The sequence below is a fragment of the Schistocerca piceifrons genome, chromosome 8 (genome assembly GCF_021461385.2).
Source record: "Schistocerca piceifrons isolate TAMUIC-IGC-003096 chromosome 8, iqSchPice1.1, whole genome shotgun sequence".
In the NCBI taxonomy this organism is placed as follows: Eukaryota; Metazoa; Arthropoda; class Insecta; order Orthoptera; family Acrididae; genus Schistocerca; species Schistocerca piceifrons.
In genome coordinates this window covers 39,548,669-39,561,783 of record NC_060145.1, presented here as the reverse complement: position 1 = coordinate 39,561,783, position 13,115 = coordinate 39,548,669, and the positions used below count along the sequence as shown (strand labels likewise).

Sequence of the window (13,115 nt, the reverse complement as noted above, 5' to 3'; positions counted from 1 at the left end):
TGTACTATGTGGCATAGGGTCACTTCTGTTCACAATACGTATAAAATGACTGTGCAGATAGTCTGTGGTGTTATGATGCTGTTTGCAGGCTATGCAGTTGTGTACATTGTGGTGACATCTTCAGAAACTTGTTTTGAAAGGCAGAAAGACTTGTAGATGATCAGTAACTAGTGTAAAGATTTGCATTTGCCTGTGAACATACATAGCATCAAGCGCATAAATAATGAATAGATAAAATATTGTTTGATTATCTGGCAGGTGATTAGTCACTGGAATCATTCACAACTTAAGTATCTGGGAAGTATTAGTCTGATATGATTTAAAGTGGATGCCAAAATAAATTTAGCTGTGGGGAAGATAGGTGTAAAACTTGGATGTGTAGGTTAAACCGTTAGAAATTGTCATTTGTGCTCAAGGTTGCTTACCTATTCTTGAGTATGATTCATTGATGTAGAACCATCACCAAATTAAATTAGCTGAATTTATGGGGAAGCTTGTTAAACAGCAGTGGGAGACACTATGAGAAAGGCATTGTGTGTCCCTTGAGAGCCTTACTCTCAAAGTTCCGAGAGCTCGTATTCCAAAACAATTCAAGAAATATCCTACATCCTCCAGCATACATATTGTGTAGTGATCACAAGACTATTATTAGAGAAATGTGAGCTCATACTGAAAGGTTTTGACAGGCTCTCCTTTCCACATACCTCCTGTAAATGGAATAAGAACAGGGAAAATGGCTCTGGTACGCTATGGACCACTGATTCTGATACACTATGGGCCACATTGTGGTGGCTCGCAAAGTACAGCTGTGGATATTGAAAAGATAATAGTACAAATTAAAAATCTTCTGCTCTTTAGGAAAATGTAATCTGCACTGAATATTCGGTGACAGGTTAAAAAACTATGTATCAGTCCAGCTCTTGGCTTCGGATCCCAGAACATAAGTAACGAGGTGAAACTGAGTTGCTCCATAAGGCACAAATGAATAATGCAGTTGTTACCACGTTGCCAGCAAAATTGGAGGCTCCTGGTTTGAGTCTCAATGCAGTAAATAAATCTTATTATTGTAAATGTCCTTTGATTCTCCAGCTTTTATCTGTGTGTTTATAATGTGTCAGACCTTAAATGTAAAACTAGAATCTACTCGGTCTGTAATAGGTAGCAAACTGCTCAACACCAGCCAACTATTTCCACATTCTGCGCCGGCAGATAGCCCTTCCATTCCGCAAGCCCCTCATTTTGATGACACCAAAATCACTGTTGCGTCATCCTGAGGCCAGATCAAGTTTTGACGAAATGACTGAGGAGACACAATTTCTCAGGTGGGTTAAATGTATTTTCTTCGTATAGAGGAGGATGGATTCCACAAAAAAATGGTGGCAGATTCTCAGTTATTTTATGTTGATTAAAATTTTATATTATTATAATACAGTGTGAGTATTGAAATATTGTGGGTACTATGTAATTTTTGTTTCTTAAGTAGCATATACTTTCTTTCCTACCAGTCTTCTGACTGATTTGATGCAGCTTGCCTCTCCTGTACCAATCCCTTCATCTAAGAGCAGTACCCAGTGTCCTCAGTTATTGTTGTATTTATTCCAGTCTCTGTCTTAGTTGTAAGTTTTTGGTCTCTCTATCATGACCTCGAGTACCATGGTAGTTATTCACTGATATATTAACGTATATTAGCTTCCTGTCTCATCTCATTCTCAGTTATTCACATATTTCTTTTCATGCCAATTCTGCAAAGAAACTACTCATTTCTTATCGTATGGGTCCATATAATTTTTAGCATCCTTCTGTAACACCACATCTCAAATGCTTTTCTTCCTTATAGTGTTATACTCCAGTTGAACATTCTCAGAAATTTATTCTTTGAATGAAGGCCAACTGTCACGCCTCCACCTACAAGCTCTACCATAGTGATCCCATCATCCCAGAAGTCCAACATAACCTCAAATTCCTGCTCATATTATTAGACCCATTCCAGAATCTCTTCCCTGAATCCACTTCCCTCCTCATCTCAATGTGTGTCATCCCCTCCTCCCCCCCCCTACACACACACACACACACACACACACACACACACACACACACACATTCTGCATTCTTTCCAAAATCAAGAAACTCAGTAATCCTGGGCACCCGATTGTAACTGTTTACTGTGTCCCCACTGAAAAAAATCACCACTCTTGTTAACCAGCACATCCAACCAGTTGCTTGTAGCCTAGCCTCTCACATCAAAGATACAGACTACTTCCGTCACAGATTCTTGACCATCCCCAAACATTACCACATGGATCCCTACTGTCACTGTTGCACTTCCCTAGCCTAGCTATACTCGAACACTACCGCCCCCAAAGTCCTTTTGAGCCCAAACCCATGACTTCATTCATTGTAAACCACACCAGTTGCATCCTCACACACAACTACATCCTTTTGAAGGGAAGATGTATAAACAAAAAAGTAATACAGCAATAGGCACCCACATGGCACTTTCCTGTGCTGGCCTGTTTGTCAGCCATCTAGAGGAAACCTTTCTAGCCTCCCAAGACCCCCCAATCCTCTTGTCCGTTTCAGGTTCGCTGATTGTATTATCATTATCTGAACCCAGGACAAAGACACCCTATCCTCATTCCTCCACAACCTTTCCAGGTTTTCCTCTGTCCACTTCAACTGGTCCTGAGCCTAGCATGCCAGCTTTTTAGATGTTGACCTCCATTTCTCTGATGGCTCCATTCTTAACTCTGTCCATATGAAGACCACTAACCATCATACCTACATTTTGAAAGCTTTCACCACTTCCATTCTAAAAATAGCTCCCAGTTTGTCTGTCCACGTGGGGATGGCATATCTGCAGCAATGTGAATTTCTTTGTCGAGTGTGGTGAAAGTCTCACAAAGGCCTCGACAGAGGCACAGTCCCCCAGACGTAGCCTGCTGGCTGTCTTCCCCTGCCAAATCGTCACACATTTTATGTGAGTATGACAAACTAGCTGTCCATGAGAATGAATTGGCACTGCCCAGCTGTGGCCAAGAACAACCAGTGATGGGCACACAGCTGAGCACAACCTGCTGGACTTCATTGGTGGCACAATAGTGGGCAACACGATACTGAGCAGCAGGTGGGTCACATGACTGAATGGCAGCAAACAGCATGCCCAGTGGTGTGTACAGTGTGGCCAGCAGGCCAGGCTACGACAGTGGCAGGCAGCAGGCTCATGCACTTTGCATTTCACAGGCAGGTGCTGGCTAGTCTGCGGTAAGTTCATGTGTACCTGGATGGCACACTGCTTTCAAGCAGTGTGGTGAAGTGGGCTTTGCTCGAAGTTCAGAGTGATATGTGCTGATATAGTGCAGCGAAACAACAGCAGCAGCCTGGTGACAAATTTTCCACTGACCAAACAGTATTACATATGAACCAAACTTTTAGCGGGCTCTCTTAAGACCAATAGATTGTTGTCTCAAGTTCTGATGTCAGTTTGTTCAGGCATAAAATTGGAGCCTGGTCAGGATGGATGAAGATGGGTGTCTGCAGGTAGTTTTTGAATAAAAGAGTGAAGCATAGTAAATTTTAGTTAAATTCTACAATTTGGGTTACAGAAGAGCTTGTCCAGGCTTGACTGTGGGCACCCACCACTCTAGATTATAGAATGTGGGACTAGATTGAGGGAGAGAAGGCATTTAACTTGTGAATAAGCTGATGGCCTATCAAGGAGGAAAAGAGTTACAGAGACGGGTGGCCTAACCCATCTGCTCTATAAGAAGGCTGGAACCCAAAAGACAGAAAACATGGAGCACAAGAGAGTGACTAGAATAGGCTCTGCACTCAAAGATGCAGCCAGCAACCACCATGTGACACGATTCTCACTTCCCTTATGGTTTGCATCTTGTGATGGATTTGGGTGCTTTTGTCAGCAAAGTTCAGGAAACAATAATGTCTGATGATTATGCCATGGTTCACCACGCACTTAGGGTCTGAAGGAGCTCATGGTAAATACTTAGTTGAACAGCGTAAATAAAATAAAATAAATCAGAATTAAAATTATATTGAAACTCTGAAATATTCCTAAACTGGCTAGCCTACCTGTAAAAATACTTTGGTTACCACTTCCCCCAATCATTCAGAAGTTCAGAAGAAATGATATAGGCGCCTTTTGCTTTGTTCGATTTCAAGTGTCCCAAAGCTCTTTCAGACATTTAATCTAATACCATTTCCTCTTGTGTATTCACTTCAGGAGACAGTCACCACCACCACCACCACCCCCCCCCCTATTACTAAGCGCGACTTCACAGTTTGTACAGTATGAGCTTTGGAGACGTCGATGAGATGCTGTACAGCGCCAAATTTGCACCTGGTGGCCAGATTGGTAACAATTTTTTTCAGCATCTCTTGGTTCTGCATTAATGCATTAGCATATCTACGAAGTTTCACTACCTCCCCCCGCCCTCCCCATAGAGGCCATTGATGTACTGTTACTAATAGATTCTTCCTGATGATTCTCTTAAACTCCAGTCTACTATTCATCACTACTAAATTGTGATCTGAGCTTATATCTTCTTTTCAGTACACTTTAGAATCCAATACGTGATGTTTCAGTCTCTCTCTTCCTGTAATTCCAGGCCTTTTTCCAAGTATACCTCTTCCTCTTATTATTTTTAAACAGTGTTTTCACTATTAATAACTGACATTTATTGCAGAGCTCGGTCTTCCTGCTCTCTCATTCTTATTACTGAAATTATTTTCTTCCATAACTCTGCATTCAGTTCCTTCCTCTGCTGTGGCATTCCACTCCAACCCATGATTACTAGATTCTCACCATCACTGAGTTGCATGTTCAGTGTCCTCACATAATCCTTCTGTTGCTTAATTTCTGCTTGATTGTACCCTTTACTTTTTTTCCCATTTCACCTCAGTGACCTATCGCTGCACTTCTCTTCTCAGGTATTTTAACCTTTTTATGACTTATTTTATTTTACACTCACGAAGACTTGTTTTGTGTGTACCGTTAGTCAAGCTGTGTGTTCAGAATAGGACTGTGAATTAGTGCAAGATTAGAGTTGAGTGGTGTTTTTTTATATATCACTTATTTGATGTCATCTGTTAGTACTTTAGTTTCCCTTTCTAGATTAGTATCTAAGACAAGTATTTCATTGATAAACTACTAATGAAGTTTTTGTATAAACCACTACAGAATTGCTCCCATAATGAAAGATTATTTTTATTTGATTTTATGATTTGAATAAAAGTGTATTTTGATCACCCAACTTAGTAACTTTCCTTATTAATTATTTATGTATGAAACATCTAGCATTGGTATCATAATTGTTCTTCCTTGTGCCAGTTGACCACTTACACTTTAGAAAATTGCGGATGTGGAGCAGTTACAAAGATAAACCATCCTTCACTTCCATATTTCTTCTCTATTCATTTCAAAGTAATTTTGCATTCCTTTCAGCTAGCACTTCTAATTTCATATGTTGTCATTTTATTGTTGATCTGTACAGCAAGCTAATTTTTGAGTTACATCTCAAAATCTGTTCCACAGCGAGATCGAGATTTGTACAGTGTTAAGTAATTGCCATCTTTCGTTATCGGAAGGCTATATGTTTTATTTTTGTTACGATGGTATCAAACACCTGTGCTAGGAATTTGATGCTTGAATCATTAATATATTGTTAACTGTGCCTAACTGAAAAAGCCCCATTCCGCCCCACATGTATTGTCACCATGAACAACAGTTTCGCATATGCAGCTGTTCAGTGTTGTTGATTATGAGGAGTGAATGCACTGTGTTCAGAAAGAGAATATCCTCCTATATTCTACAGTAGAGTTGCTTGTCTGTCTTTGAGAACAATGTGTGAGAGATGGGGGTGGGGGAACAGAAAGAAAAGACAGGGAGTAAATTGACTGTTTAGCTCTTTTGACACTGACACGTGGTTCAGGATATTGGACATCAGTGTTGCACTCTATATCGTAAAGTACAAAGCAAGCTTTGGCTATAAAAAGTATGAAATTTGTAACAAAAATCTTTGCTGCTGCCTAATGCAAGCCTCTGCAGAAAACAGGCTGTGGAGAAACAAATTATTCAGCTTATTTTTGCCCCTTTGTAATTCATACAATTGAATTGAATGTTGGAGTAATAACTTATATATAAATTGCTATGAATATCCTGTTCGTAATATTCATTGAAGGGAGTAGCTGTCTTTGAATGCATGAAAAATATGTAATTTTCATTATTCTTATTTCAAGTAAAATAAAAAGTAATGCTGTGGCTGATGATATAGTTTTATTCCTTATGCTTTGTCTTCAAGAAGTCATTGTTGTGTTCACATTGGACACACTCAGTAACTGCTGTGTTAGGTGAAAGGACACCTTGCAAGTAGAACATTCATCATCAGTGGGAATTCCCGAAGCTCTTCTTCTGGGTTTGTAACAAAATAATTTTGTATAAGTCTTTTCAATATATTTATCATCATCCATAGGATAGTGAAAAATGTTAAGTTCTAACAAAATGTTGACATATTGAAACATATGTTATCATCTTCACCCACAAAATTGAGACAAAAGCGGTCACCAGAAATGGGCTTTTGAAGGTATCACAAAATGTTACATACAGCATCAAATTCTGATCAAAATCATAGATACCATTCTCAAACTATGTTCCCACCAATTTGAAGAAAATCATTTAGAGTTGTGCATTCTTTTGTAGTTAAAAATGCCTCTAGTCAGCAATCCCTGGACTATACAAAGGGTTGCCACAAGATCTGGAAATCAGGGAATTTCAAACTTATCAGGGAAATATCAGGAGAATTTGGAAAAAAAACTCTGGAAAATCTCATTTTTGTCTCGGATGAAATTGTTTCTTTACTGAGATCTTAAGTACTGTCACTGGCCGGATGCAGCTGAGTATATGTGCCACTTCCCTACTCCCTCATTCTTACTGCTTCTCCCCTTTCTACCACTCCCTTCAGCTTGCAGTCAGTCCTACCATCACATCTTGCCACTAACCTAGCAGCTGCCGATGAGAGGTAAGCAGGCATGCTGAGCGGTTTGTTTGGATCTGATTCTCAGACTCTGTTGATGCAGTGGCTGGAGATGGCAGTCACATGAGCAAAAGCTGTGTCTGAATGATTGTGTGAATGTGTATGTTCTCTCATTTTCTGACAAAGGCTAAGGCCAAAAATTTAATTGTGAGAGTGTGACTATCTTTTCTACGTGCCTGTCTGCGGCTCAGTGATCATCTTTATGGTAAGTTGCTATCTACCCTCATTAGTATTGATTCTAAGAGTATTCGCAGAAGTTATCTGTTTCTTGGACTGATCATCACGGTGTCATTTCATGAACATGGTGCCTGTGACGTGAATAGCTGGCCACACAAGTGAACTTATTTTATTTAATAAAATTGCAGCCAAATAGCCATATACAGTTACTTTGTTTAAGATTTTACATTTACCTCTACATTTTTCATTTTTGCATATTCATTTATCGATTTCACTCTTTTACTGCACAGTTCTATGTGATATTGTTCACAGGCTTCGTTACACAGTTCACATACACATGTTGTGGTTGGGTTGTGATAAGTTTTGTTTTTGCAAATTAGATGATGAAAGCCATGAATAGAAAGTCTAGTTAAGACATGACGCAGCTCGAAGTTTGGTGCTGTCCATGAGTGGTTTGTCTTTGCCTCAGTGCCATAGAACTCCGGCCATACTTTTTCTTGTTAGTCCTCCATGATCTTCAGTTGCTTTCTGGAAGCCCTGGTGTGTGGCATCATACATCAAAGTTTGATGTCTTCAATTAGGAATGTGTCTCTCGGTAGCAGGTACACTAGTCTAGATCTTGTTGTCTTTGAGAGACCTAGTGCTCTTTTTAGATAAGTCAATTTTACCTTTTCTAGTGTTTCTAGATTTTTTCTGTCAGCTGGTCCCATATAACCTCCATCCCCCAGGATTGGCAAGATTTTTGCATTGAATAATTTCATGGCTGTTTCTAGACTGAGTAGGCGGATGTTTTTGATGTCCTGTATTGCTATTATATTATTGCTTGGGCTGCATGTTCTGTTGTATGTTTTGTGAAGCATTTGGCTGTTGGTTGCAATGTCACCCCTAGGTATTTAAAGTCTGATGAGATTTTTATTTTTTGTCCTCTGATGTTGGTGTCCGCATTCTTGGGTGTTTTGCCTCCTTTTCTGAAAATCACCATTTCTGTCTTTGTTATGTTTATGTGTAGTTTGTGTTCAATGCACCATTTGTCTATTTTCTCAATGATTTTCTGCAGCTTCTGTATATCTGTTGAACCTATGGCTATGTCGCCAGCGTATGCATATATGTATACATCTTCTTCATTTTCACCAATTCGGAGTACTTCTTCAGTGGCAAGAATGTAAAGCAAAGGGCTCATTGGGCCACCCTGTAAGACTCCATTCGATTGCAGAATGAGGTTCGAAAAAGAGAGGTTGTCTGATATTGTGATTAAGTTGTATTCGAGGATTGACTTGATTATTCTTGCCCGTACGCCATCTTCTCCCATAGTGTTTTCCAGGTTTCGGACTATGAAATCTCTTTCCAGTAGGTCAAAGTCTTTGGTAAAACGTATGAACACTGTGTAGAACATTTGTTTCTTTTGTAGCACTTCATCGATGTTGTTTAGAAGAAGCCTGACTGCTGTAAGTGTTGATCTTCCAGATCTGAAACCCATTTGTCGTTCTGAGAGATTACTGTCCACAGAGGCTTTGATTTTTTGTGTTATTATTTTTGAAAACATCTTGAATTGAGTATTTTCCAGGGCTATGCCTCTGTACTTGTTTGGGTCCGTTGGGTCTCCTCTACCTTTGTAGAGAACTTTTATTGTCGAGTGTCTCCATTGTGTCAGAATTCTTCCAAGTTCCAGGCATTTGTTAAATAGTTTGGTCCATACGTGTTGGAGGGCCTCTTTTGCATCTTTTATATGTTCATTATATATTGTATCGGGTCCTGCTGCTTTCTTGTTCTTCAGTGCTCTTATTACTTCTTTCACATCTTCTTCATTTAGAGGTTCCCATATATTGTCTTTTTCCTTAGTTTGATGTTGTTTCTCTTTCTTTGGGGGTGTTTTGATTCCTCGTTTGTTCAGTATCTCACTGAAGTGGTCTTCCCATTCCTTCAAGTCTATATTTGGTGTATGAGCCATTTTTCTTGGTCTTGCTGCTATGTATGGGTCTTTCCCTGCTTCATCCACTTCTCTTTTTGCCTCTCTTTCTACGTATTCTTTTTTCTTCTCTTCTATTAGTTTTTTTGTAGATTCTCCTCTCTTCTGCGTACAGTTTGTATGTTTCCTCGTCATGCTGGTTTCTTAGTCTGTGGAGCATTCTTAGAACAGTGTTCCTTTTGCTGTAGCATTCAGCATCGAACCATCTTTTTGCTGTCCTTGTTTTTGGGTTTGTTTGTATCACTGAATTTTTTAGGTCTTCTATTTGGTCTATTGCTTTTTCAAGGTCTCCTTCCTCTATTAAAGTTTCTATTTGTGTTATTTGTTCTTGCTGGTTTGTTAATTTTTGTATGTCTATTTTTCTTTGTGTGATTTGGTGAATCTTTCTTGCTGGCGGTGACGTGACGTTATTTATTTTCATCTTCATTGGAATGTGCTTTCGTATAGGAGTAATGGAGTCATGCCATATTGGTTGAATACTTCCTTTTATTTCTCCTCTTGTTAATGCGATATCAATGGTGCTTTTCCCATTGTGGCATATGTATGTAGGTATCTGTCTATCTTTCAGTAGGGTGAAACCATCTTCTTCTAGGGTTTCAGTGACTAGTTTTGTTTTACAGTTCTCCGTGTCTATTCTGCAGTTGAGATTGCCTGCAATAATGGTGGGTTTGCTGTCACATTGTTTGATAAGTGTGACTATTTCGTCAATTATTTCTACAGCATTTGTGTGCGGTTTAAAATAGGCTGCAATTATATTTATGTTTGCTGCTTCTGGTAGCATACATTTTCTTGTTTCATGATTTTTTTTGGTGGGCGTCAAACAGGGTTTCAGTGGGATAGATATTCCTCCCATGGGTCATCCTCTTTCCCCCTTCTTTGCCATTAGGTGATAATTGTAGAAATCTTTATGTTGCCAGTTGTCTATCAGGAAGGTTTCTGTTAGAATTGCAAGATCAGAGTTTTGCAGGATGTCTGTTGGTGTTAGATTAAGAGCACTTTTTATTCCCTACGTACTCCACAAGACTGCTTTTATTTCTTGCTCTTCTGGTTTTCTTCTTAGTTTAGCTGAACTCTGCTCCCTCTTCCATTGATCATCTTGGAAAATGAAATCAACGTACTTTTATGTTTTATGGCCAGAATTCTGGTTCTTGTGTGATTTGTAGCTTTTCAAATGGAATGCCTACTTTGAAAGCTTTTTTGTCACCCAGTGTGCGCAGTTCTTCACATTCTAGTTGTCCCAGTATTCCGTTCTTGTTAAGGTATTTCACTACTGTATCAGTTATGGAGGTTCTCTTTAAGTTAACGATATATAGCCACTCTGTTGTTTCTGCTGCTTGCATTTCTTTGTCTTTTTTTGTACCCAGTATGGTTTTATTTTTACTCTGGTATCTTCCGTACCGGCTCCTTCCTACCACAGTACTCCAAGTTGGTTCCTCTAGTTCATTAACCTGATTTCAGGTTTTATTATGTTGCTCATGTGCATTGATTTGGACTTTTAGCTGATTTTGTTGCTGGAGCAAATATTGTTGTTCCCCTCGGTTTAACTTTGTTGTTGTATTTAGTTTGTATGTTGTTTCAATCAGTTTTGGTTTTCTCTGGGTCTAGGTGACTTTCCTTTTCTAGTGTTTTATTTGTTCCTGTATTAATATCCCTAGTTGGTTTTTTAGGAAATCAGTTATCTCCTCCACTTTATGCCTCAGTTCTCCCATTTCTGTCTTTTTTTTTTTTTCCAGGAAGCGAAACACTCCAATGTCTCCGTTGAAGTTCTTCTCAGATCTTGTAGGTGTGTCTTCCGTCTGCCTCTGTGTGCTATGTGCTGTTTCCTGCATTTTGCTAATAGATGTCACTAAGTGCCCAGCAGTCCACTATGTGCTGTTTCCTGTGTTTCTCTGATGTCGCTAGTTGTTCGGCAGTGCAGCTGTCTTCTCCCTCGCTCGTCTCCTTTTGTTGGATGTTCCTAACCTCTCTCGTAGGATTCCTATTCTCCTCCTCCTTTGCTTTTGTTTCGTTTTTCAAAGATTCTAAGCATTTTCTTATTTCACTCACTGCCTCTAGTAATTTGTTCTTCATTTCCTTCTTCATATATGCTCCTCCTTGTGCCACTTTTCCGATCTTCAGAAGAGCATTCTCAATATGTTGCAGTGCACTGTCCGCAATCTTCATTCCAAATCCACGCAAGTGGACTTAAAGATGGTCCGAAGCCACAGGCAGTTTTTGTGGGTACCTGTAATGGATCAGGCCTGCTGATTTGAAGCCCATCATTTCCCACTAATGTGCAGGACCTGCCCATTGGATCTAGCCTCACTGATCTACTTGCAGGGTCTGTTTGTGTGAGGTGTAATGCTCCGGATTATCATGGTTTGTCCATGGACACAGGACTGCGGTGCTCCTCGGCAGGCTAGAGGCCACGGGTGATGGGTTTCAGGAATCCCGATCGTCTCACCACAAGTACTGTGTACATTGTGATCTTTTGTAGACATTTTATGTACTCTCGTACATTTTCACACTTTCAAGGTAGTTTATATATTCGAATCAATCAATGGAAAATCGAGGATGGAATGTAACAATATTAGAGAAGGAAAGTTGCTATGGAGATGCTGAGTCACTATAGGCACAACAAAAAGATTAACACAGTTATAGCTTAAGGCCTTTGTCAACAGTAGACAGACACACACACACACACACACACACACACACACACACACACACACAATTCACAAACATGTGTACAGTCTCAGGCAACTGAAACTGTGGCTTCAGTTGCCTGAGACTTCAGATGTGTGTATAAGTTTTGTGTGTGTGTGTGTGTGTCTCTATTGTTGATAAACGCCTTATTGGCCGAAAGCTGTAATTGTGTGGATCTTTTTGTTGTGCCTATCATGACTCTGCATCTCCGCTATATGGTGAGTAGCAACTTTCCTACTCTAATATTGTTATATATTGGAAAGTGTTTATGATAAGAAGAAGAAAATTGTGGCAGTGGCTGACAGTTTGTACACTACGTACTCATGTATTCCTTGATAGATAAATCACACAATACTTGTAAAATAATAGAGTCACGATGTAAAATTTAAGCCAGAAATTGTTTGTGATTTACATAGTGATCATGTTGGATTTGAAGTCCCCCGGGAAGAATTTAATGATCCGAATTCATCTAAAGATGACCAATGTAAATCTCCTAGGCTGTACACTTCTGGAGGAAGCCTAACTCAAGAAAAAATTGGCACTCTCGATTCTAGAGAAAGTAAAGAGTCGAGTGAATCTGAAGAAAATAAAGAATTAACAGAATTTCTAAAAGCAGAAGATGCTGAATCTTCTAATGAAGAGAAACAGAAGAATAAAGGACAACAAAGAAAACCAACCTGGATGGAAAGTGGTGAATTTTGTATGGCAACAAAAGTTGATGCACTTGGATACAAAGATCCAAACTGTTTTTCAGAAATATTGCAGTCAAACGAGAAGGAAGAATGGATGCAAGCTATTAGTGAAGAACTTCAATCACTTGAGGAAAACAATACCTGGGTGCTGGTTGACCGTCCGAAGAATGCCAAAGTATTGCAAAACCGCTGGGTTCTACGGCGAAAGGTCGCAGTCAATGGAGGTACTCGCTTTAAAGCCAGATTGGTTGCAAAAGGCTGTATTCAGAAAGCAGGAATTGATTATGACGACGCCTTTAGCCCTGTGGCACGTTATGACACCATACGAACTCTGTTGGCTGTAGCTGCTTCAAAGAAAATGCTGTTAGAACAATTCGATGTAAAGACAGCTTTTTTGAATGGAATACTTGAAGATGAAGTATATATGGAACAACCAGAAGGTTTCGAAGATGGTACAGGCCGAGTATGTTTCTTAAAAAAAGGTCTTTATGGGTTGAAGCAAGCGCCACGTTGCTGGAACAAACGTTTTGTTGAGTTCATGAAGAAAGC

At 39.6% G+C, this 13,115-nt stretch overlaps 1 protein-coding gene across 5 annotated transcripts in view; it reads left to right on the top strand.

Moving 5' to 3' along the window:
* The window catches only part of LOC124711137 (2-oxoglutarate dehydrogenase, mitochondrial-like), a 142,223-nt gene that overhangs the window by 84,877 nt on the left and 44,231 nt on the right, over positions 1-13,115 (top strand). For all 5 annotated transcript variants that reach the window (XM_047241033.1, XM_047241031.1, XM_047241032.1 and 2 more), the window contains one exon: positions 1,159-1,322. In XM_047241033.1, coding sequence (XP_047096989.1) covers positions 1,159-1,322 — 164 coding nt within the window. The remainder of the gene's footprint in view (positions 1-1,158; positions 1,323-13,115) is intronic.